The sequence below is a fragment of the Elgaria multicarinata genome, chromosome 18 (genome assembly GCF_023053635.1).
Source record: "Elgaria multicarinata webbii isolate HBS135686 ecotype San Diego chromosome 18, rElgMul1.1.pri, whole genome shotgun sequence".
Taxonomy (NCBI): domain Eukaryota; kingdom Metazoa; phylum Chordata; class Lepidosauria; order Squamata; family Anguidae; genus Elgaria; species Elgaria multicarinata.
Window position 1 is genome coordinate 12,634,441 of NC_086188.1, and position 26,192 is coordinate 12,660,632.

At 43.5% G+C, this 26,192-nt stretch overlaps 1 protein-coding gene across 7 annotated transcripts in view; it reads left to right on the forward strand.

Annotated features, from left to right (window-relative positions):
• Positions 1-26,192, forward strand: part of DGCR2 (DiGeorge syndrome critical region gene 2) — a 64,405-nt gene that overhangs the window by 17,671 nt on the left and 20,542 nt on the right. For 2 of the 7 annotated variants that reach the window (XM_063144289.1, XM_063144292.1), the window contains 3 exons: positions 12,560-12,682; positions 23,660-23,785; positions 25,160-25,379. In XM_063144289.1, the coding sequence (XP_063000359.1) occupies positions 12,560-12,682; positions 23,660-23,785; positions 25,160-25,379 (469 nt within the window). The remainder of the gene's footprint in view (positions 1-12,559; positions 12,683-23,659; positions 23,786-25,159; positions 25,380-26,192) is intronic. The other 5 variants (XM_063144291.1, XM_063144293.1, XM_063144294.1 and 2 more) reach the window with 3 other exon arrangements.

Genomic DNA, 26,192 nt, shown 5'->3' on the forward strand with positions numbered 1-26,192 from the left:
TCATAACCGGGATAGCTTTCCCTCTTTCCTTTATGCATGAGTAAAGAGCACTGGTGCATATTAAAATATGGAATTCATTTGTGTCTGTTTTGAAATGTATTCGGTTTGTTTGACTAAAATTAGCCAGTGTGTCTCCAATTTTAGACGGAAGGCATAGATTTGAACAAAGTATACTAGATAAAGACATAGGATGCAATCGTAAAGGCTCTGTGTGAGCATCTAAATAGGTGCCATGAGTGCACACAAAGGTTTTTCAACACCTAATTGTGCTTGGCATACTACATTGGCTGTATGTGACTTGGGATTTGGGGGTGGGGGTGGTGACAGAGATTTATGAAATGATGAGATGGGGTAGAGAAAGTTAATAGGGAATCTTTTTCTTCCTTTCTTCCTCTCCTGTAATGCTAGAACTCTGGGGCCTTAGCTAGACCTAAGGTCTATCCCGGGATCTTCCCTGCCAGGATATCCTATGTGTCATTTACATGAACAGGGATGACCCCGGGACAATCCCAGGATAAACCTTAGGTCTAGCTAAGGCCTGGGTCACCTCATGACATGATTGAACGGTTGGTTTCGTGTAATTAGTTTATGGAATGCTTGGCTCCAGGATGTGGTGATGGTCAGTAGATATATAGAGGATTAGGCAAAATCCCGGAGGGCGAAATTGTCAACAGCCACAGGCCATGTTAGCAAAATGGAACCTCCTGGTTTAGAGGCACTATCCTTCTGGGGGAAAGGCTTTTGCCTTCAAACTCTGCTGATGGGCTTTCTGGACGCATCTGTCTGTATGTTGTAGGAAGTAGGACAATAGATTAATCCACCCTTGCCCAACCAGATGTGTTGGGCTGCTATGGCTGCTGGGAATTATGGGAGTTGCAGTCCAAAACATCTGGTGGGCCCCAGGTTGGGGAAGACTGGACTAGGAGAACATAAGAAGAGTTCTGCTGGATCAGCACAATAGCCCACTTCACACAAGGGCCGACTGCATGCCTAGGGAAAGCCCACCAGTTGGAGATGAGGGCAAGAGCTTTCTCCTGTGTTCCTCAATGACTGGTATTCAAAGCCATGGTGCTTCTGATCTTGCAGGGAGCACACAGGCATCAGAGCTAGTAGCCATTGAAGCTTTGGTACTTGAATTTGCTTCCCTTCTCATTCCCCTTTCCTTATTGTATCATAAGCCTTTAGTTGGGGGCGTTCTTGTACTTAATCTCTGCATAGAGCTTGGAAAACGTTAGGCACTTCACCAGCAATAATAATCCAGCAGGGCTCATTTTACGTTCTTATGCAAGCTTCTCCAGCCTGACGCTCTCCAAATGTTCTGGACTTCAACTCCCATTGGCCTCAGCCAACGTGGCCGGTGTTCAGGAATGCTGAGAGTTGTCATCCAAAATATCTGGAGGGCACCAGGTTGGGGTTCTTATGGATGTTGCTCAACTTCAGGAGTGACGTTTGGGTTGCAGGGTTGAGGGATTTTTGTGGCAAAGGGAACGCTCCTGAAAACTCCTTTGAGTGTACAGAAGGCCTCTCACAACCCTTTGCGTTCCACCCTTTTAATTTCCGTGCTTCATATATTTTCCAGCTAATTAAGAACATAAGTGCCATGCTGGATCAGACCAAGGGTCCATCTAGTCCAGCACTCTGTTCACACAGTGGCCGACCAGCCATTGGCCAGTGACCAACCAGACAGGACATGGTTCAACAGCACCCTTCCACTCATGTTCCCCTGCAACTGGTGCACACAGGCTTACTGCCTCGAATACTGGAGATAGCACACAACCACCAGGGCTAGTAGCCATTGATAGCCTTCGCCTCCAGGAATTTATCCACCCCACCTTTTAAAGCCATCCAAATTGGTCGCCATCACTACGTCTTGTGGTAGTGAGTTCCATACTTTAACTATGTGCTGTGTGAAGAAGTACTTCCTTTTATTCCTCCTGAATCTCCCACTAATCAGCTTCATGGGATGTCCTCTCTGGGTCATAGTATTTTGAGAGAGGGAGAAAAATGTCTCCTTATCCACATTCTCCACTCCATGCATAATTTTGTACACCTCTATCATGTCTCCCCTTAGCCTCCTTTTCCCCCAAGCTAAATTCTTAAAACAAATCCTGAAGGCCCAGGTACATTTGATTAAATTTGGTGCCAAATCCTCATTGAAGCACTCCTTGTACGTCACTTTTAAGTTAAAAAAAATGCTGAAAGAATTCAAGAATCCGCCTCAAATTCTTTAAGTAAGCCCTTAAATTTCACAGTGCGGGCTTGACATTTGGCTTGACGCAACTTGCTACAACGCCACGATGCCTTTCATAAAACCTGTTGACAGGAGAGCTGCTGTAAAGCCCCTGCTCAGAGTCCAGACGCATCGGGCTCATGCCATCCATTGCCAAATGTGACGTGGAAATGGTTAGAGAAGTCCAGCAGTCAAGATGCGAGGAGCTGACTTTACAATGAACTCCCCCAGACTTTCCCAGTTGCATAGTTCTGTATGGTTGCTCAATAGTCGCATTATTACCTTTAGGAAGTTTTTTCCCTGATGACTATGTGCTACCTCCAGTATCAAAGGCAGTAAGCCTATATTCACCAGTTACTGGGGAATGTGGGTGGGAGGGTGCTGTTGCACCCATGTTCTGCTTTGTTAGCCCCTGGCCGACGGCTGGTTGGCCACTGTGAACAGAACGCTGGACTAGATGGACTCTCGGTCTGATCCAGCAGGGCACTTCATATGTTCTTATGTTCCTTTCCTGAAAGGAATCACTGGAAATTTTGGAGTGGCTCGTGCTCTTCGCTCCTCTGATGCCATGTTTCTCGCCTGTCCAAGGGCCTCTACTTCCCTTGCTCGGCTTCGTCCATTTTCATCTGCTGCCCCTTGCGCCTGGAACGCTCTTCCAGAACATTTGAGAACTACAAGTTCAACCGCAGCTTTTAAAGCTCAACTAAAAACTTTTCTCTTTCCTAAAGCTTTTAAAACTTGATGTTGTGCAGACTTCTACTGTTACTTTCTACTGTTAGTTTTACCCTACCCTGTGCCTGCTTACCCTACCCTGTACCTGTTGGCATTCTCTTCCCCTCCTTATTGTTTTACTATGATTTTATTAGAATGTAAGCCTATGCGGCAGGGCCTTGCTATTTACTGTTTTACTCTGTACAGCACCATGTACATTGATGGTGCTATATAAATAAATAAATAATAATAATAATAATAATAATAATAATAATAATAATGCATATAGGCTCCGTTCCCTTATACTGGGGGCTGTCCCTAGTGTTAGTTCCTAGGATTGACATTCTTCAGGGTTCAGTTTCCTCTCCAGAGTCACCAAAAATTAAAATTCCTGTGTTGCTTGAACACCAAGGTTTGCACTGTCATTTATCTCATTGCAGCTGCTAAGGTCTATGTTGAACTGTTAATGCCCTGTTTAAGGACAGTAATAGTAGGGTGACCCTATGAAAAGGAGGACAGGGCTCCTGTATCTTTAACAGTGACATAGAAAAGGGAATTTCAGCAGCTGTCATTGGTATATATGCAGAACCTGGTGAAATTCCCTCTTCATCACAACAGTTAAAGCAGCAGGAGCTATACTGCAGCTATAGTGTGACCAGATTTAAAAGAGGGCAGGGCACCTGCAGCTTTAACTGTTGTGATGAAGAGGAAATTTCACCAGGTTCTCCATACAATGACCCCTGCTGAAATTCCCTTTTAAATACAACTGTTAAAAGATACAGGAGCCCTGTCCTCCTTTTCATACGGTCACCCTAAGTAATAGTTGTTTCCGAGTTTATCTTTAACCAAATGAACATGCTCTCGCCTGGCTTTTAAATCGTTAGAATACCTTCCAGCGTAAAGCAGGAAAGAGTGCAGCATTCACCAACGTAAAATAGTGAGGTGCGGGGATTTGGGAGTCCTCTTTGATATGGTAGTTGTGGTGTTCTCTCTGTCTCTGTTTCAGCTGTGAAATGGGAATATGCTGCTGACAGCATCCCGCTCTTTTCTTTTCATCTCACTCTGCTCCTGTGGCGGTTGCACTGCAGTGTATGTCTTGCTCTTGGGTAGTGGCAGAGGATTGGAAGGCGGTAAGCACAGTGCAGCGGCATCTATCTGTGGGTGAAGTAAATCCTTGGTTGGTTTAGCAAGAGCTTTAGCCTGGTATGCCTACTCAAATGTACAGCCCTGGGTTGTTCCTGGATTACTTGCTGTGGCTGGAAGTGTTTTTAACACCACCTCTATTTGGGTGAAAAGGTGGTGGCTGTTTTCACAGCTGGAATTCATCGTATAATATCTGAGATACTTAAGAGAAGGGCTTGTTGTTGGGTTAACCGCTGGGTTGTTTAGCCCCATCAGTTTTTAAACCTCTGGGTTGTCATTATGTGTGAACAGCCCCATGCTTTGTGAACTTTTGGTTGGCCGTTGACTTGGTTTGCACGATCACTGTGGCTTAAATAAGCCATGCTGGTTTGTTTCAGCTGAGGCATGTGCCTAATTACCTGCCTGGATGCAGCTTCTCATGTCTTCTGAACCTGGTTGGTTTATGTAGTTTGTTTGCGGGGGAAACAACTCTTATATAACCCATGGCCAGAACTGTGCGTTGTTCATGGGTTGTTTCACCCGGCTACAGACGCAATATGGATAGAGGGAGGGAATGAGTGAAAAAGAAGGGAAACAGACAACCCAGGGATTGAGAAAACAAACCCAGGTTTGTTCGATCCTCTGCCAGACAAATCCTTGGGTAGGGCAACAAACCATGGATTAAATAAATGACGGATAAGTGTTATGTGCAAATCACGCCATTGCGTGGCTGCTGTGAAAAAGGCAAGTTCCATGTTGGGCATAATTTTTATTGTCCTTATAGAAATCTGATACGATCACACTTGGAATGCTGTGTACAGTTTGGGTTCCCCCCATCTAAAAATAGGATATTGTTGAATTGGAAAAGGTACAGAAAAGGCAAACTGAAATGACCGAAGGACTGGAGCATCTGCCCTATGAGGAAAAGTTACATCAACATGTGGAAGAATTTAGCTTAGGAAAAAAGCAAGTACAGGGAGACATGATAGGGTTATATAAAATTATGCACGGTGTGAAGAATTTTCTCACTCTTCCTCCAAGTTTCCTTGATGGCAGCATCCTGATAGAGGGAGGGAAGGAGTCTTTTTTATTGTCTCTGTTGTTCAAACATAGCATATTGGAACTATTCACTGATCTTTTTGTAAATTGCCTTGCTTGGTTTCAGAAAGGAAGCATAGAAATAAAATAAAACAAATAAACTGCAAATCACCAGTAGATCCCAATTTCCCTTCTGTCTGTCCTTGGTTACAGGGATGGAGAGGTGGCGATTTTGAGAGGCAGCAAACCTTGGGTGAAAAGAGACCTGGAAGCCCAACAGAAAATTTAACTTTTTAAAAATGCCCCATTTTTATTATTATTTATTTATTTAGAATATTTATATACCGCTCCCCATTGAAAAATTTCAGTAATTACAAGGTAAAATGAAAATAAAAACAGAATGAAACAGTTAAAACAAAATGTAAAAGAAGCAAAAACAGAAATCCAAGGCTGCATGTCAAAGAAAGGCTTCTTGGAATAAAGATGTTTTCAGGAGGCGCCGAAAGGAGTACAAGGTCGGAGCCTGCCTGACCTCCAGAGGCAGGGAATTCCACAGGAGGGGAGCCACCACGCTGAAGGCTCTTCCCCTGGTGGATTCCAATCGGAGGAATTTTGTTCGATTGAGTCTTGCACAGTTTGAACTTCTGGTTTCTGTACTGTTAGGGTCACTCCATAAAGTATAAGTTATATGGCAATGAACGGCCGCTAATCTAAGAAACCTGAATCGTAAAATGCCCTTTTACTATTAAAAATTACTTAAAATTCCCCTGAAGCTGGTGATGGTGGGGTTTCAGCGTGGATCGAACGTTCTTAAACTCTGAAATAAGTGGTGGTGGTCCACAACGTTCTCCTTTCCTCTCTCTTGAGTGTCGTTATTTACAGATAACCTGATATCCAAGCTTGGCGTTCTAGCTTCTAGAAGTGAATGAGTTTTTAGCCTTGCCTTAGTGTAGGATATAATAATTTTAGAAAGAACGCCCACTCACCTAAATGGGTCAAAGCTGTTTTGGCCGTGCTATAACATATGTTGTTGTCTATAGCAGTCTAACAGGTCTGAGTTCTTCGCTGTCTTTGTGACCTCAATGTTCATTCTGAGTAGGCGGCGTGTCAAGCAGGCTAGGCCTATTTTTACTGCCTCCTTCTGGCTTGAGCTGCTTTTATGCTCTTTAAGACAAAGCACTTCACAATATCGGAGGGGGGAAAAAATCTATTCCTTATTACAGATTTTTTTATGTACGAGTGCTCCGTTTTGTTTTTTCAGTGCTTTCCCCTCTGGTACAGAACCTTGACGTACAACCGCTTTGGAATTCATTTTAATTCGTTGGGGAAAGCGAAAGCCATGCAACAGTTAGAACCATTTTGTGCGGACGTCGTTTTTCGTCCTGTCTTGCCTTGCAAACCCAGAATCGTGTGCAAAGAAAGCAAGAGCTTTGTCAGTTAAAATAGCTCCGTGCTGGTGGGCATGATTCTACAATTGATTAATGCCCGTTTGGGAAACTCGGGAGTTCACTTTGGAGATGGATAACGATGCCAGTACTGTTAGATTCCTGCTGCAAGCCTTAACTGATTTGAACTGCATTGAGGTGGATGGTTTCCTGTGAAGGTGATCTTGACGAGGTTAATGACAGCTGTGTGTCTCAGTTGAACTGTCACAAATGCCTATCTGCAGACTGCCTATCTGTCTCCGGCCACATTTCCTCAGGATTTTTTTGTTTTCTGTTAACGAATTGACAAATATTGCAGAAATAGCACTTCTCAAATGTACATATTTTACAATTAGACCATTACAGCAGTTAAGAATATTTAGCATAAAAATATTATTGATTTGAGTTCTTTTTCTTCTTTTACAAATTCATAAAGTCCAAGATAATATTGGACATTTAGAACTTTCCTCCCTAACAAGCCTTGAAGCTTGTATTATATCTTGATATCTAGACCCAGATGCTAGCAGCCCTGTTAATTTTATAAATTCTAACTATTTTATTAACCCGTTCCACCTCCTTTTGTCTCACGTTAAAATTCCAGTATTTGGTAAAGGGAAGTCTAGCAGTTGTGCCTGCCTGTTTGGTTTGTCTACCTGGGCTTGAGACTATGGACATACTGATTAAATTATATTCAAAAGACACAGTAGGCAGCCTTGTACTGAAGCACTGGCCCTGTTTCCCAGGAGAGAAGAAGTTGCGTGCAGGTGAGGGAGTATCCACTATGGAAACATTTTTAATTTTAAAATTACATTTATAACCTGCCATTCCTGGTTCTCTCTGCCCCCCCCCCCAAAAAAAAATTGATCCTCACAACAACCCTGCGAGGTAGGTTTGGCTGAGAGATAGTCTGGCCAAATATCACCCTGTGAGTGTTACGGCTGAGCAGAAATTTATTCCCCGTCTTAGTCTGCCACTATGCCACACTGGCCCCGTTTATTTATTGCATTTATTTATTTATTAAATTTATATACCGCCCCATAGCCGAAGCTCTCTGGGCGGTTTACAAGAGTTAAAAAACAGTGAACATTAAAAAGTATACAAAATTTAAAACCATCAAAAATATAAAAACAACAGTATAAAACAACAAATTTATATCCCGCCTTTTTTTCTCCAAGGAAACCAAGGCAGTGTACATAATCCTCCTTCGCTCCATTTTATCCTCACAACAACAACCCTGCGAGGTGGGTTGGGCTGAGAGTCTGTGACTGGCCCAAAGGCACCCAGTGGGTTTCCATGGCTGAGTGGGGACTAGAACCCAGAACTCCCGACTCCCAGTCCAAAACTTTAGCCACTACACCACACTGGCTCTTACGGCAGGAAGACTGAAATCACAGGCCGTGGTGCTTTGAGAACATGGTTACGTATACACTAGGAATTTCTGAAAGTGTTGCTCTTACCACGTAGTGTTAGGTTAGGGTGACCATTTGGAAATGAGGACTGAGCTCCTTTATCTTTAACAGTTGTATAGAACTTGAGCAGGGGGGTGGACTCGATGGCCTTGTAGGCCCCTTCCAACTCTGCTATTCTATGATTCTATGATTCTATGAAAAGGGAATGCCATTTGTATGCATGCAGCACCTGGTGAAATTCCCTCTTCATCAGAAGAGTTAAAGCTGCAGGAGCCCTGCCCTCTTTTGTATCTGGGCAGGAGGGCAGGGCTCCTGCAGCTTTAACTCTTCTGATGAAGAGGGAATTTCACCAGGTGCTGCATGCATACAAATGACACCTGCTGAAATTCCCTTTTCTATACAACAGGAACTTTGTCCTTCTCTCCATACAGTCACCCTAGGTTAGGTTTAGACTAAGTTATGCTTTGGTCCCATTGACTCATGAATGACAGAAGCCCCACTGATTTCAGTGGGACTAAAGTCTGACTAACTTAGTCTGGATCCAACCCACTACCTTGGAAAAAGTCTGTGTAGCATAGGATACTACTGCCCCTTTGGTTTTAGAGAATGAGTTGAGATTCTCCGGTTCAGTTGCTTGCATTCAGCAAGAGGTTTGGCAGGTGGATCTGATGTGCTAGGTGTACAGAGACCTGCTTTGGGTGTGTGTGGGAAGACTATAAGAAAAAGAGGCTACTAGATCTGGTGCTATGAAATGTCAAAAGAAATTTCTTTATTTTTGTCCGAAATATAAAAATGTTCAAAGAAACTTTCAACCAAACTTGTACAACGCTCAACGTTTCGGATCCGGAGATCCTTCGTCAGGAGCTGTACAACGAAATAAATTACTTTTTGAAGTAATGATAAATTTAAAACAGAATGCGCACGACTGCAGTCTTGTCAAAAAATATCTAGACGGTTTTAAATTTATAATTACTTCAAAAAGTAATTTATTTCGTTGTACAGCTCCTGACGAAGGATCTCCGGATCCGAAACGTAGAGCGTTGTATAAGTTTGGTTGAAAGTTTTTTTTTGAACATTTTTATATTTCGGATAAAAATAAAGTAATTTCTTTTGACATTTCATAGCACCAGAGGTAGTAGCCTCTTTTTTTTATAGCCTTTTTGTGGTGCTTTCCCCTTCTTTTTCCTCAACTGTGTGTGGGAAGAGACTGCATTGAGCAGCAGCGCACATACCTGTTCCATAGAGATCCTCATGTGCCCCAAGATTGTGTGCTGTGCGAGCACAGCTATCTCTCTGTGTAGGATGGTTTCTTCTTTTCTTTTCTGCTCTTCCCACACCTTGTTGGCTTGTGGCTAGCCTGTGTAACTCAAGGCCACTTTATCAGAGCGATTCCTAACGGAGCTGCTAGGCTCATTTATTTATTTATTTATTTATTTATTTATTTATTTATTTATTTAAAACATTTGTATCCCACCCTGTATCATTAGGATCTCAAGGTAGCGTACAGATAAAAGCATACAGTATAAAACAATAAATATACACAGCTAAAAACAAATTAAACCATGAACCAAATTAAAACAATAACTAATTTAAAAGCAGGAAAAACAAAACAGTTAAAACTGTGTGCCGTCTTAGTGACTTTAACCATTAAATACTTGAGGCACAGGTGAACTCAGTGGCAAAGAGCACCTTTTACCAGCTTAGGCTGATATACCAGCTGCGCCCTTATCTGGACAGAGATAGTCTAGCTACAGTTATCCATGCTCTGATAACCTCCCGTTTGGATTACTGCAATGCGTTATACGTGGGGCTGCCTTTGAAAACGGTCCAGAAACTTCAGCTGGTACAAAACAGGGCAGCACGCTTACTAACAGGGACTGGCCGACGAGACCACATCACGCCAGTCCTTTTCCAGCTTCACTGGCTGCCAGTCCAGGTCCGGGCCCGATTCAAAGTGCTGGTATTAACATTTAAAGCCCTAAACGGCTTGGAGCCAGGCTATCTGAAGGAACGCCTCCTCCCATATGTACCTGCCTGGACCCTAAGGTCATCCTCAGGGATCCTTCTCCGTGAGCCCCTGCCAAGGGAAGTGAGGCAGGTGGCTACCAGGAGGAGGGCCTTCTCTGCTGTGGCACCCTGGCTGTGGAATGAGCTCCCTAAGGAGGTTCGCTTGGCACCTACATTATATGCTTTTAGACGCCAGGTGAAGACCTTTTTATCCTCCCAACATTTTAACAATCTATAAATAAATTCTAACTTGGTGTTTTAAATTTGTAATTTTGCACTGCTGCTGTTTTTATCTGCTTGAGCTTTTATATTGTATTTCATATCATGGTTTTATACTGTTGTTTTATACTTTGAATGTTTTTAATTTTTGTGAACCGCCCAGAGAGCTCCGGCTATTGGGCGGTATAGAAATGTAATAAATAAATAAATAAATAAATAAATAAATAAATAAAAGCTTTGTTAAAAAGCCATGTTTTTACTTGGTGTTGAAATGAAAGCCGTGTTTGCGCCAGGCGGGCCTCCAAGGGGAGGGTATTCTACAGTTGCTGGCGAGCAGAAGGGCGCTATTGCGTGCATGCTCTACTTGTGGACTTCCCACAGGCGGCTGGTTGGCCACTGTGTGTATGAGATGCTGGACTAGATCAGCCCTTGGTCTGATCCAGTCTGGCTCGTCCTACGTTCTTGTGTTCATATAACATTTGAGGCAAATAAAGTAAGGTGGCCTTGTGTCCTCCTTTATGGAGGTCAGTCCTCTCTTGGTTGGTATTCTGCATTTGATGGGCTGCCCAGCCCAAGTCCGGTCTCAAGAGGGAAAGACCTGAGAAGGGTTGTTGACGTTGTCCGTCCAAGTTGGCATCTGGACAGCAGGCACACGGGTCACCTGTTCGTAGACTTCCTCATCGTGATGTATTGCATTTTTTAAAAACGATAATAATTACTTCTGAATGTTCACCTTTGCATATGCAAATATGATGCACACCTGTGTCCTCTCTTGGCCTCTTGTTTTTAGTGATGCATTTCCTCTATTTTTTTGGGAGATGGCCAGCCACCCTATTGATAAGCAACATCATCCCCCTACCTGCACTTTGTCCTTTGGATCTTTTAGTTGGTCCAACCTGTATCTACTATACACTTGCTTAATTCTCCATATTTAGTTTAGAATTAACTGTTTGCCCCCTCCTTTTATTTATTATTATTTATTTATTTGCAATATTTATATACCGCTCCCCATTGAAAATTTCGGAGTGGTGTGCAAGATAAAATGAAAATAAAAACAGAATAAAACACTTAAAATACAGTGACTCATGGCTGGACATTAAGGAAAGGGTTCCTGGAATAACTATGTTTCCAGGAGATGCTGAAAGGAGTACAAGGTTGGCTCCTGCCTGACCTCCAGAGGCAGGGAGTTCCACAGGAGGGGCGCCACCACGCTGAAGGCTCTTCCCCTGGTGGACTCCATTTGGAGGATGGATCTAGGTGGAACCACCAGGAGCAGACCCTCGGATGACCTCAGTGACCGGGCAGGTTGGTAGGGGAGAAGGCGCTCTCTCAGATATCCTGGGAAATCTTTTATATTGCCTGGGAAATCTTTTCTATAACCCTTAGCAAGCTTTGCTTTCTTTCTCATCAAAGGGTGTGCCTTCAGATATTTTCCCTTTAGAAAGCCCTTGTAAAATACATAAATTGTACTTAAGTTTACAGAGCCTCAATAAGTAGCGATTGCAGACTGCAGTTCCTTGAGTACTTTCGTGCAAGAAACTCCTCTTAAAAAGCAGTAGAGTTTGTTCCAAGTAAACCTGGATAGGATTTGACTGTAAGTGTGTGCATTCAAACAGGGCCAGAAAAGCACTTCAGATTCTGTGCTGGCCCAAAACATCCAGATTTTTTTTTTTAAAAAATGAGCTATGTCAGATCCCTCCAGCAGCACAAGCCTTGCTATTGAGTATTTTCATGAATGCTCTGTAAATTTTGCTTCAACACAAAGAAGCTCCTTTTCTGCCAGGTAATATTCTTAGGGAGATGATTATTGATAGATTGCGCTTAGATCCTGCCCTTTCTCCAAACAACGTAGAGCACATGCCATGTTTCTCCCACCCATTTTATTGTTACAACAACCCTGTGAGGTTGGTTAGGCTGTGTGTGTGCGTGCGCGTGTGACTTCACTAACATGACCAAGTGGGGATTTGAATCCTGGTCTCCTCAGCCCGAATCGGATCACCTAGTTACTACACTGGCCTACATTACTGCTGCTAGTAATAATACTGTGCTTTTGAATGTTCCAAGTGCTTCACATACATCGTCTTAAGGTTCACTGCTAGCGCTGACCAATATGTATTGTGAGAGTTAATCATAGGTCCCTAGGATAATTGTTTAATCAGCATTAAAAGAGGAGCCACACCTGCTTTTCAACTATATTAAAGAGCAAGCTAATGACATTTTTTATCTTAGTGGTGTTGTGTCAAGACTTGAATGCCGTTTTCCTCCTAGAACCCATATAAATTATCGGGCAAATTTGGCGCTCGTTCTGGGACAGTGGCGCAGAGGTTTTTCGAGTAGAGATCTATTTTGGATGTTGTTTGGTTTGCAGCCTTCAGCAATCTCCTCCTTGTGTCTTGCAGAGCTGCGCTGCATCCCAGGACAATTTACTTGTCGCAGTGGCTCCATCCAATGCATCCCATTGAACTGGCAGTGTGATGGATGGCCCACCTGTGAGGATGAGAGTGATGAAGTTGACTGCCCAAGTAAGTGCACCTAAAGTGAATGGCGTGTGCTACCCAAGCCGCTCAAGTCTTAACGGGGCTCAATAGGGCAGTAATATCCCCCAGGTTAGGTGAACATTAGCCAGGATTTTTGCAACTGAAATCTAGGCCTTAGCTAGACCCAAGGTTTATCCCGGGATCGTCCTGGGGTCGTCCCTGCCTGCTCCCGGGATCCCCTGTGTGTCATTTAGATGCACAGGGATGACCCCGAGACAATCCCGGGATAAACCTTAGGTCTGGCTTAGGCCCTTATTAGGAAATGTGGCTTGAGAATTTTCATCCAACGTTTCCCAGCTTTGATCCAAAGGCTTTGCTTTTTTATTAGCCCCTTTGCAGCCATTTGCATGGTGTATTCAGGAATTTACTTGAAAAGGTAAGTTGCCCCTTTCTGGAGCGTTCCATCCAGTTGGGCTTTATATTTCTGAGCAAGCCTGACTTATCTGTATTTTGAAGTTTTTATGCTTATTTATTTATTTTATTACATTTATATACCGTCCCATCGCTGAAGCTCTCTGGGCAGTTTACAAAAGTTAAAAACAGTGAACATTTAAAACAAATATACAAAATTCAAAACCATCAAAAGCATAAAAACAACAGTATCCTTTTAAAACAACTATTCTGGGGTCAGTTATTATTATTATTATTATTATTATTATTATTATTATTATTATTATTAAACAAAACTCAGCACATGTTGTTAACTGCCTGCGAGAAGAGAAAAGTCTTGACCTGGCGCCGAAAAGATAACAATGTTGGTGCCAGGTGAGCCTCATTGGGGAGATAGTTCCGCAGTTGGGGGGCCACCACTGAAAAAGCCCTCTCCCTTGTTGCCATTCTCCAAGCTTCCCTCTGAGTAGGCACTCAGAGGAGGACCTTAGATGTTGAGCGCAGTGTACAGGTTCATGTCGGGAGAGGCGTTCCATCAGGTATTGTGGACCCAAGCAGTGTAAGGCTTTATAGGTTCAAACCAGCACCTTGAATTGGGCTTAGAAACATATAGGCAGCCAACGCAAGTGGGCCAGAGTTGGTCTTATATGTTTGAACCTTCTGGTTCCAGTTATCAATCTGGCCACTGCATTTTGCACAAGCTGCAGCTTCTGAACTGTCTTTAAAGGCAGCCCCACGTAGAGCGGGTTACTTATGCCTTTAGATGAGTCAGTCATGTTGAATTTCAAGTTTGAAAGTCTCTAAACATGTGTAGTTGCGTCATTATTTTATTTAAACTGGCTTCTGGCTAAAGCTGGAAAACCAGAATGTTGAGTGATTCCTTGGCAGGGGGAGAATATGCAGGATAGAGTTTAGTATAAGCAAAGTGTCTGGTAAGATTACATAAAAGACATAGTACTTTATTATTGGCATATACTTGCTAGCTGTTTTCTCGTGTTCCCTATTTGCATTCTGCTTTCTGTACAAATGGAGAACTCTGTTTGCCTTGGCAGAAACATTTCAGTCTTAATTTGTACTAACACAGCAGTTTCTAGGCGCCCTGGTTTGAACAAAACAGATATAACTGAATCTCAGCAGAGTAGGCAAAGAATAGGGACCTTCTGTGTATGTGACAGTGGTAAGGCAGCTTTGGGTGGAATATATGTAGAAGAGCTGAGTAAGAACTTCAGAGACGTTTAGGCGACGGGCGGGCTGAAGACATCTGTACCGAAGTGAGTCACTCTGTCATGGATTCTGGAAGCAAAATTCTATTTTCTTATACCGTGCATACTAGGTATATAAAAATAGCGCAGGTATGGAACCTCAGTGCTTCATTATCTGCATCCTTGCATTTTTCTCCCAGTGGGACAAATAGCAGCTTTACATCATAAGATTTAGATCATGGAAACAGCTTATGGAGGGGATGGGGGCTTCCCCTAGTGCTGCCGTTCTGATCAAAATTGGGGTACCCCCATCTCTATGGTTGCTTTTAATCACAAATAGAAATGTCTGGTGTGATCACAGACCTCCTACGTTCTGTACAGTTTGGGCCCAAAAGGCATCTCTTAGTGGTAGTTTTTCAGTGTCGTGTTGATCTATGGGTTCGCGTGAAGGGAATAAGCTGTGACGTTCTGCAGTGAGCCTCACATGGCCGCGTGGAAGAATTTGGAAGCATTCTCTTCGACTTCAGTTTAACCAGGGCTGCTTCTTTTTTTTGTCGGAATTGAAAAACTATGGTTGACTGTAGTGGTTTTGTTTGAAACAAGCCAACTTGAAACTAAGCTCACCCTGTTCAGACGACACGCTAAGCCACAGTGGTTGAGCATCTGAGCTAAACATGATGGCTTAGCGTGTCATGTGAACCATTCTTAACCATGGTGACTACGTAACCATGGTTTAAACATGCTCACTAACCATTTGCTGCGAAATGGTTAGTGGCCTAACCATGGCTCAGCGTGTTGGAACGCTCTTCCAGAACATTTGAGAACTACAAGTTCAATCGCAGCTTTTAAAGCTCAGCTAAAAACTTTTCTTTTTCCTAAAGCTTTTAAAACTTGAATTGTTCTGACTTTTATACTGCCTGTTTGGTGCATTCTCTTCCCCTCCTTATTGCTTTATTATGATTTTATTAGAATGTAAGCCTATGTGGCAGGGTCCTGCTATTTATTGTTTTACTCTGTACAGCACCATGTACATTAATGGTGCTATATAAATAATAATAATAATAATAATAATAATAATAATAATAATAATAATAGTTTGTTGGCCTGGGCGAAATTACAATCCATGGTGGAAGTGAATGCTTCCAAACTTCCCAGCTCTGTGGGAGGAGGAGAGAGGACAGTGGAGCACGCAAGGTCCCACTGTCCTGTGTACCACGTAGAAAAAAGTACGTGGTTACGTACTTCTAAGGGAGGTGTGTGGGCAACTTGTAGGGCCAAACATCTGCAGGCCCGTAACTCCCATGATCCCTCACTATTGGCTATACTGGCCTAGGACTGATGGGAGTCGTAGGCCAAACCATTTGTAGGGCCACAAGTTGCCCCCTCCTGTTTTAAGGCATTGCAGCTTGCATCTCTTGTCTCTATTACTGGTTGTATTTGTTTTTGCTGCAATAAACCGAAAGAATTTATACCGTTTTTTAAAAATAAATAAACGTACCAGGCTTTGCTATTTTATCTTTATTTATGTTTTGACTACGAGTCAGTTAAAACGGCACGTAGAATTTAGTTTTGATGACACAGTGCCGTATATATTTCATTTGCCCCTAACACTTCTGTTGGGGGCGTGAGGCGTGAGAGAAACGCTTTTTGTTTTCCTCCTTCGCTTCAAAATTTCTGGAAATCTTGCCTGTCGAGACAGCTGGATGCTGTCGTGTATAAAAACAAGTGGGCGATTGATTGTGAGTTACTCCGGAAAGGCCAACTGCATGGACTGTGATGATTTTTGCAGCGGTTGCTTGCAGGTGCGCCGTCTTAACACCTGTATGGCAGGCCTCAGAAATGCCCAAACAGTTATACTCACTCTCTTTCCCAAACTAGAGAGATCTTAAACACATCTTTCTTTATACAGTCTTTCCCGCTCCCTCCCGGCCTCTCTCTGCTCTGCTGCAACTGAGGGTTTAATCCGCACGGCATGTTAGCAGTAGGGCAGAATAGTTAAGGGCCCCTGGTTATATACTCATTCTTCCGTAAGCACTAAGTCCTGTGTATTACTTCTCTCTCCCGCACCCCCAATCTTCCCTCGCTATTCAGTGTTTATTTTTAACAACCTAATTATATTAAATTCCAGCTTAAATGTAAGCCCTGACACTCAAAACATTTGTGTGTGTGTGTTAGCTTTCTCTCCTCCTCCTCCGATAAGTAGTGCCATCTTTTGGCCCAGTGGTTTTCTACCTTTGATGCTCCTGCTCATAAAGGATCAGGTCCTAGAGCTGCCGCTAACTTGTCTGCGTGCTTGAAATTACTGGGGGGATTTACGCAGCATGTGCCTTCCGCTCGTTTTTGGCTCTTAAGCCTTAGTTGCATGAAATGACGCTTCGGTGCTTTTGGGGGAAAGAGCGGATTTGCCAGTCCAAACAGGCTAGCAGGTGTGTGTGGGCCCGAAGACCTAGAAGCCATGTATTAATGCCACGGCTGCTTCAGTCTCTGCTCGTCTTTTTAACATAATAATAATAATAATAACAACAACAACAACAACAACAACAATAATAATAATAGTTACCCGCCTCTCCCTCTGGATCGAGGCGGGGTACCACGCAAATAAAAACACCGTAAAGTACATAAAACTAATTCAAACATTTAAAACCAGTGCATCATTAAAACAGCATTAAAAAAAAGGCATCTTAAAATTCAGCTGGGTAGGCCTGCCGGAAGAGATCAGTCTTTATGGCTTTCTTAAATTCTGGAAGACTGTTAAGTTGACGAATCTCTCCCGGCAAGCCATTCCACAAACTGGGAGCGGCAGAAGAAAAACGTCCTCTGGGTAATAGTTGTCAGCCTTGTTTTTGTTGGCTGGAGTAAATTCTTCCCAGAGGACCTGAGTGTGCGGGGCGAATTGTACGGGAGAAGGCGATCCCGCAGGTAGGCTGGACCCAAACCATGTAGGGCTTTAAAGGTGATAACCAACACTTTATACTTCGCCCGGAAACTAATTGGCAGCCAGTGAAGAGATTTTAAGACTGGTGTGATGTGGTCACCCCTAGGTGTACCGTGATCCGACACCCTCTACCCACCCCGTGTGTACTTGGCACTGGCATTTCAGCTGGTCGCAGCTTAAAACTGCATCTTTAGGGTCAGGATAGCAATAGGCGCTCTTTGGCGAGGCATTTTTCTTCCTCGCAAATCCTGAATTTCCTTGCCCAACCTGGCTGGCTGGTTGATTCCAAGGGGGGGCTCCGTTACTTATAAGCTTTATCATCAGTGTAGGGGTCATTTGTGGAATATTGCACATCGTCACCTTTGTGCGATAGAGGGAGTTCTGCACCACTCCATCGAGTCCAGATGGTGGTCAAGATGTAGTCCATTAACCACCATTGTGTGGCTTGCAGACCCCTGCTAGCACCCTTGTTTTCATTTCTACCTTGTGATGTCAAATGTGCTTCAAGGATCAGGAAAACGGAAGGAAATCCAAAAGGTTTCACATCTCCTTTTCCCTCACCACGTCTGTGAAAAAACAACAACTTTTGAAGGAGAATATTATATAATTGGTACAGCATGGCCGCCGGCTGTTTGAACATTTATCAAGAACATGAAAAGGAGGTGCACATTTGGCTAATTGAACCACATTGGGTTAGATGGGCAAATTGCCTGACCAGGTATAAAACCAGTTTCCTTTATTGCTGTTTGGTTTAGGTGGCCTTTAACTCTCCATGTTGAATAGGTTGGCTGCTTTTTCCCTTTTTAATATATGTATTCCTACACTGCTTTCAATAGAATATTTCCAAGGTGGCTTTATGTTTTTAAAAATGCCTACTATACAAGGAAGGAAAGGAACCTCTCGTGCAAGCACTGAGTCATTACTGACACTTGGAGGGACGCCAGCTTTCGCTGACGTTTTCTTGGCAGGCCTTATAGCGGGGTGGTTTGCCGTTGCCTTCCCCGGCCATGATTACCTTTCCCCCAGCTAACTGGGTACTCATTTTACCGACCTCAGGAGGATGGAAGGCTGAGTCGACCTGAGCTGGCTGCCTGAAACCAGCTTCCGCTGGGATCGAACTCAGGCTGTGGGGAGAGTTTCAGCTGCTCTGCGCCACACGATGCTCCTAGTATACAAACATCTATACAATACTATGGTCTGATGTTGGTGGTATATTTGTTGTTTCAAATAACATTCCTGTTGTGTTGCTGCTGTTTTGAAACGGCAGTCAAACCATCACAGTATTCGGAGCCATTCAAAACCTCCTAAATGCCTGGGGAAACAGACCTAAAATTCATTAGACATCACACCTGGTGAGCGGATGAGGGGAGGGGGAGAGTTGCACGGATGAGGTGCCACTAGTGAGAAGGTCCTGCTCCTGCTGGTTCCCCTTCTTGCTTCAGAAGGTTGCGGTGCTCAAAGCCAGGCTTCCAGGGAACAAGTTGCTGACCTCTGCTTAAATTTCTGCACTTGGAGGCAGTGTGCCTTGCAGTTTTTTCTGGAGAGATCAGTTGTTTTCCACTCTCCATCCTTAAACTCCCTACGTGACCCGTTCTTTTTCAATTCCTCGTTTTTCTGACAGCTCTATTATCAATTTCTTTTCCGCCGAAGGGGACAGAGGGCAGATGTCTTGGCGCCGAGTGGGATGTGTGTTTGTGTGTTTTGGAGCTGACGGGTGTTTTCTGATTTTGTTGCCACACCAGAGGTCAGGCTTCTGCTGACTGTTCCTTGAACTCCTAGAAGTGTGATCCCTTTGCCTCTTAGCCAGTGACCTCGCAAAGGAAGAGCAGTGAGTTGCAGTTTTGCTACGGCACAGGAGTGTTATAACCATCCAACTTTATTTTGGTCAGCGGCTTTGAATAACTCTTTTTTTTTTTAAAGATCTAATTTGTCATTTTTGGTTCTTTTTGCACTAGGAGAGAAAATTGGTCTCTAGTGTTTCAGTTCCGTATGTATGTTTATGTATTTCTACTTTGGCTGCAATCGCATAGGATTAAACGTGAAGTAGAATCATAGAATCATAGAATAGTAGAGTTGGAAGGGGGCCTTTAAGGCTATCTAGTCCAACCCCCTGCTCAATGCAGGAATCCACCCTAAAGCATCCCTGACAGATGGTTGTCCAGCTGCCTTTTGAAGGCCTCTAGTGTGGGAGAGCCCACAACCTCCCTAGGTAACTGGTTCCATTGTCGTACTGCTCTAACAGTCAGGAAGCTTTTCCTGATGTCCAGCCGGAATCTGACTTCCTGTAACCTGAGCCCATTATTCTGCGTACTGCACTCTGGAATGATTAAGCAATATTAATATGTTGTTGAATTTGTTTTGGGGTTTTTTTTGCACATGGTTAGAAATAATTTTTCTAAGCAAGAAGCATAATTTCTTTGGTTTCAGATGATACATATGTTTTTGGTTTTTTTTTAAAGGCGTTCTCCCTATGTGTGAGAAGGGAGAAGAATGCCTTCCGAGATGGCAACTTTTGTAAGCATTTATGTTAAAATACGTAAATATTTTTAAATCCGCTGCTTAATTAATCAAGGGCATCTTTAGTTGATTTTGGAGCCTTTCCCAAGCTGGGTCCTTCTGGACTCCAGTTCCCATCATCCCTGACCGTTGGCCATGTTGGCTGGGGCGGAGGGAAGTTGCAGTCTACAACACCTTGAGGGAACTCAGCTGGGAAAGGCTGATTTTAAGCGACTGTTTAATTGATCAACAAATTAACCACTGTACCCCCATTTTTTGTTATATGAACCTACCTGTCTACTGTGCTCATCATCTAAGCGTTCCTCCAGGTGCTTCCTCCAAAGGAGGCTTGGAAGGTGGAAACAAGGGAGCGGTTCTTCTTTGTGACCCATCTGGCACCAATGTGATTATTTTTTCAGTGCTCTGTTAAGACTTTCCTCTACTCTCGGGCATTGGGCAGCATATGATAAGATTTTGAATCAGGTCATGGATTTCCTTATGGTTGATTGTTGAAAGATTGTTTGTGGGCCTGTTCAGATGACACTTCAGGCTCTGTGCTTAGCGAAACTGTGGTTCTCTGGGGTCAGCCCTAACCACAAGCCGTGCTGTCGCACACAACACTTTAAGCCATGGTTAGAGCCGCTAACCTTGCTGCAGACGATCCGACTGTGGTTAGTGAGTGATCAGGGTTCAGCAAAACGCATCGCACAAGACACCTTAAACCCTGCTGCTTAACCAAAAACCTTAACCAGCAGGGTTTAAGGTGTCTTCTGAACATGTGTGTCTGTGTGTGTGTGTGTGCTCTTTGTCTGTACGTTTGTGTGTAAATGGTTGTTATACTAGGAATAGAATTGTATTTTTAAGGCTTTTGATCTTTGTAAACCGCTCAGAGAGCTTTGTCTATTGGGCAGTATAGAAATGTAATAAATGAAAAGAAAGTGTCTCTGCACCGAGCGGAGGTCAGGTTGTGGAAGCCAAGCAGCTCTGGGTTGGGTTAGCGCCTTGATGGGAAACTGTCTTGTGAGCCCTCATGTACGCAAACCTCGAGTTCTGTATAAGTTCAAGCACATCAGAGTTTACCTTGTGTGCGAATTTGGTTTGGCCTATTTGAAGTGTACAGTAATTCTTTATGGGGGGAAAAATCCTAAGGATGGAGCTTGGGAAAAACATAAAACAGGTTTCCTATTGAGTAACAAAATAAGTATCCTCACGAATAAAGTCTTAATTACAGTCCATCAGCTTGAGAGCCAATATATAGAAAAGCAATATGGTCGAGTCGGAAGGGACACCACATGTAACCACCTTGTTCTGCTAGAGTGACCCCACGGAGAAGGCTGAGTGTAGATGATGCCAAAGACAACCACAATAATAATTCTGCCGATGATGCAGAGGTATTTTTACACTAGTTCAAACCATGGTTTCCATAAAGGCAAACCATAGTTTAACGTTCCTTTGGAAAACTCCTTTAAAGGAAAGACCACACTGCTGTTTCCTCTTGTTTCCTCTTTTCTCAGCACTTACGGCTTTTTATTTATTTATTTATTTATTACATTTTTATGCCGCCCAATAGCCGAAGCTCTCTGGGCGGTTCACAAAAATTAAAACCATAATAAAACAACCAACAGGTTAAAAGCACAAATACAAAATACAGTATAAAAAGCACAACCAGGATAAGAACCATGCGGCAAAATTGTTATAAAATTAAAATACAGAGTTAAAACAGTAAAATTTAAATTTAAGTTAAAATTAAGTGTTAAAATACTGAGAGAATAAAAAGGTCTTCAGCTGGCGGCGAAAGGAGTACAGTGTAGGCGCCAGGCGGACCTCTCTGGGGAGCTCATTCCACAACCGGGATGCCACAGTGGAGAAAGCCCTCTCTCTCTCTCTCTCTCTCTCTCTCTCTCTCTCTCTCTCTCTCTCTCTCTCATGCAACAGCCTCTGTGGGCAGAATGACAGGTATAACTATGATATGTAAATTCAGTCATCACAGTAAACCATACGTAGTGCAAACCATGATGTGCAAAACCTACTTCAAGCCATGGTTTCCGACGATTGATGGTAAACCATGGTTTGCAACTTTGGACATTTCTTTAGTTTAGTTTGCTGACAAGCAGCTGTGGCTATGCCTTTCAGTTGCAACATCCACCCGGTATGCTACAGTCATATCATACAAGGCTGGCAGAGTTTGGCTGAAAAGGGCAACAAGCCGTCTAATAAATTAGCGAACTTCATCAGCTGTTTTCATTGTTCATTACATTAATAATTCATAGCTCCACCTACTAGGCACACAGGGTGATGTACAATAAAAAAATATCATTATAATGTATCACAAAACGGATCATTAAAATTAAAATTGGTGCACAACAAAAACCATTACACAGCTTTAAAAGTCCAATGGAACAGAACAGTCTTTAGTGCCTGTCGGAGGCAAAAGAAGAGAGAAGCCAATCTTACCTCCCTCGGGATGGAATTCCACAATCTGGGTGCTGCTACCAAAAAGATCCTGTCTTGGTTACCCACCAACCCAGCCTTTCTGGGAAGCGGGACATATAGCAGATCCTCCAGTGATGTTGATAAATCATGGTAGTCCATATGGCAGCAAACCATCCATCAGATATCCTGATCCCCAACAATGTAGAGGTTTGTAAGTCAAAATTCTGCATCTCGGATTGTGCATGGAAACAAACTGAGACTCATGAAGTTGAACCAAAACCAGAATCACTCCTGGTCTTGGGTCAACGCAAAGCCCATTCCTGACAACAAAACAAAACTCTTAACTCCCACTTGTTGCATTAGCTGTAGTTTCCCTTCGTTTTTCAAGGGCAGCCCCACGTAGATCACGCTACAGTAATAATGCTAAGTACAATGATTATTGAAGTATTATTGAGGTCTAGGTTTGGCTATAACTTGTCACTGGAAGCTTCCTATAGATAAGTTCACACACCCTCCTTATGTAGATCAGCCCTAAGTTCCTCGGCAAACTAAGACCTGGTTTTAACCACTTTGAGAGAAATACACCAGCTCCTACACGTTTGAGCAGAAGGTATTGCGTTGGCGTTAATTTTAACAAAAGCTCTGAGAGACAAGAATTCCTTAACATCTGGCTTTCTTTTGCAACTCTAGCAATACATAGCGCGAGAAGCCAAACACAACAAAGTAATTTTAAGGAGCTTAGAAAACGAATGATTTTATTAAGCTCAGAATTTTGCCACAGCTGTTAGATACTGCCCTGAAAGAGTTAGAGGAGACTGTAACTGCATCCTGCCGCATTTCTGGGCTTACACTTTTTTCATATTATATTTGTTCATGACTAAAGAAAATCCACACGCCTCCAGAGCATTTTAACAACAGATCATCCTAAATTATTTTTTTTTTTCAAGCTGTCGCCTTGTTCAGGGCTTTTCTGCTATCCTCTTGAGAGTGCAAACAACCTTTTTTTTTGGTTTTTTGGTGTCATCTGTTTACTCTTAGAGCCTGAGAAAATCTTCACTTTGTGCTAAAGAAACAGACCTCTAGCCAAAACACTGTGCTTAATATGCAGGAATCCTCCAGTGCAGAGAGAGGCGATGCAGTGCTCTCCAGATGTTTTGGACTACAACTCCCATAATCCCTGACTGTTGGCCATGCTAGTTGGGGCCAATGGGAGCTGTTGTCCAAATTTTCTATAAGATCGGGAGTTCTAGTTCAAAACGTCTGTTTTAATGCTTCGTCCCTCCTTTTCCTCCCTTCCTTTTGGAGGTAGTTCACTTTGGTTGGCTGCCTGTAGTGTCAGAATCTCGTACTTCTCACGTGCCCACCTTGAGATACCTTTATTCTTCTCAGTTTGAATGTTAGGAAGAATGGATGCTTTAAAAGAAAAGATTAAATGCGAGTGGGTGGGGGGAGACATGCATTCCCACAACTTCAGTAGGAACTGAGTTTTGCTCTTTTTCTCTCTAGATTTTACGGGCGACCAGCGAACGTACCACGTGAAGGAGAATGTGGATTCCAGGCACAATCGTGGCAGAGGAGGGGACACAACCCGCTTTCACACGGTCAATGTGGCACAGCCAGTTCGATTTAGTAGTAAGTTGCAGACTTGGAAGCAGGCGCTAAATCCCCTAGTTACCAGCTGCCTCATGCTGATCTAGGCAGAGGCGTTTCAAAGTACTTCCCTGTGTAGAGTGTCTTAAATTAAATTAAACCTCAAAAGGAGGAGATTCCATAACTTCCCTTGGTAACTCGGTCTATTGTTGAGCTGCTCTGAGATTCTCTTTTAACACTCAGAATAAATTCCCTTTTATCCGTACGGTGTAAAGCTACCGCTCCTTGTTCTGCCTCCAGCAGATATGGTGAACAATTGTCCCTGCCTGTCTCTTTGTGTCCCTGATGTTAGCACAGAACATCCACTGTTCAGAGTATTCACTGATATCTCTGTCCAGTTATAAGAGGCAGGGTAGTATGCAGAACAAATGGAGAACACTCTTAGCGGCAGATTCAGATGTAATGACAAATCGCTTAACGCAAGTTGAGGTTCACGAGTCAGCCTCAAACCATAGTTTGAGATGGTGCTTTGTTGGCCACAAACAAACCATAGTTAGTTGACCATGGAGGGTTCATGCATACAGTCAATTAACAGTTAAGCCAAACAAACTGTGTATATCATAGGGGCTGTTCATACAACACGCTAACCCACACCTAGTGGTTGAGCGTGGGCTGTTGTTGAAAGGTGGGTTATATGTTGAATGTGGATTAGTGAGTTGTCTGAACTCAGAAAATGTTCTTCAGGGAGGCTTGTAAACCATGCAGTATGGCTTATTTTTCTTGAACAAGCCACCTTGAGAACCCATGGTTTGTTTTGGGGGCTGTTTGTTGTTCAGGATGCAGCCACAGAGCACAATTAACAAGCCACCCTGCAGAAAATCTGGGTTCAGACAACACGCCAAACCACAGTTCAACAACAATCCACACTCAACCACTAAGTGTGGGTTAGCATGTTGTGTGAACAGCCCCATCAGAACTGAGATCATCCTATGGCCTAGCTCTTGCTCAGGATGGACAAATCTGTCAGTTTCTCCTCCTCCTCCTCTTCCTCCTCCTCCTTCCATATATGAAGAAAGTTGTGGATTTCATTGAATTCTTAATAATAATAAAAAAAGAGCTGAACAAAGTTCTCACCCATCCCTAGCTCTCACCGAAGTCATAAACCTGTTTCTAGGCTGTCCCATTCTCATGGCTGAGGGCTTCTCCATACAACCCCACCCCTCACTGCACATAGTATATCCCGCTAAGCTTCTTTTTGTTGTTATTACAATGCAGCTGCAGTCTGCACAGCCCAGAGAATGGCTTTCCACCACAGTGGGGTCTGGGTTGACACGGATATTTCAGAAACGACTCAAATGTGATGCATCAGGTTGAGATCCTAACTGGGAGGGGAACTGTTTCCCTTCTCTCCTTCATGTTTCCTAGGGAAGTGCCCGTCAGGATGGCATCACTACGAGGGCACTGCCAGTTGCTACAGGGTGTACTTAAGCGGCGAGAACTACTGGGACGCTGTGCAGACATGTCAGAGGGTGAATGGATCCCTGGCCACCTTTACCACCGACCAGGAGCTGAAGTTTATCTTGCAGCAGGAGTGGGACTCTGAAGATAAGGCCTTTGGGAGAAAGGACCAACGTAGGTGAGTGTGCACAGTGGGGCAGAACTCCACCATGAAACGAAACCGAGCCTTGTTTTGGATTAGTACAAGCTACTACTCTGTATGGGGCTGCCTTTGAAGACTGTTCAGAAGCTGCAGCTTGTGCAAAATGTGGCAGCCAGATTAATAACAGGGACCAGGAGGTTTGAACATATAAGACTGCTTGCATTGGCTGCCTGTTTGTTTCCGAGCCCGATTCAGGATGCTGATTCTAACCTATAAAGCCTTACATGGCTCGGGACCAGAATACCTGCTGGTGAACCGACGTGAACCTACCCATATACTACGCTCAACATCTAAGATCCTCCTCCAGGTGCCTACTCTGAGAGAAGCTTGGAGGATGGCAATCAGGGAGAGGGTCTTCTCTTTGATGGCCCCTCAGTTATGGAATGCTCTCCCCGCCGAGGCCTGCCTGGTGCCAACATTGCTATCTTTTCAGCACCAGGTCGAGACTTTTCTGCCAGGCATTTAGCAATATGTGACGGATCTGTTTTTAGATTCATAGGTTAAAGTTGTTATATAGTTGATTCTAGATGTATGTTTTTGTGTACGTTACTTGTTTTTGTGGTTTTAAATGTATATTGTTTTTTATTGTTTTAATCTTATGTAAACCGCCCAGAGAGCTTCGGTATAGAACTGTAATAAATAAGAACATAAGAAGAGCCCTGCTGGATCCGACTGAGGGTCCGTCTAGTCCAGCACTCTGTTCACACAGTGGCCAACCAGCCGTTGGCCAGGGTCCGACAAAGCAGGACACAGTGCAACAGCACCCTCCCAGCCATGTTCCCCAGCAGC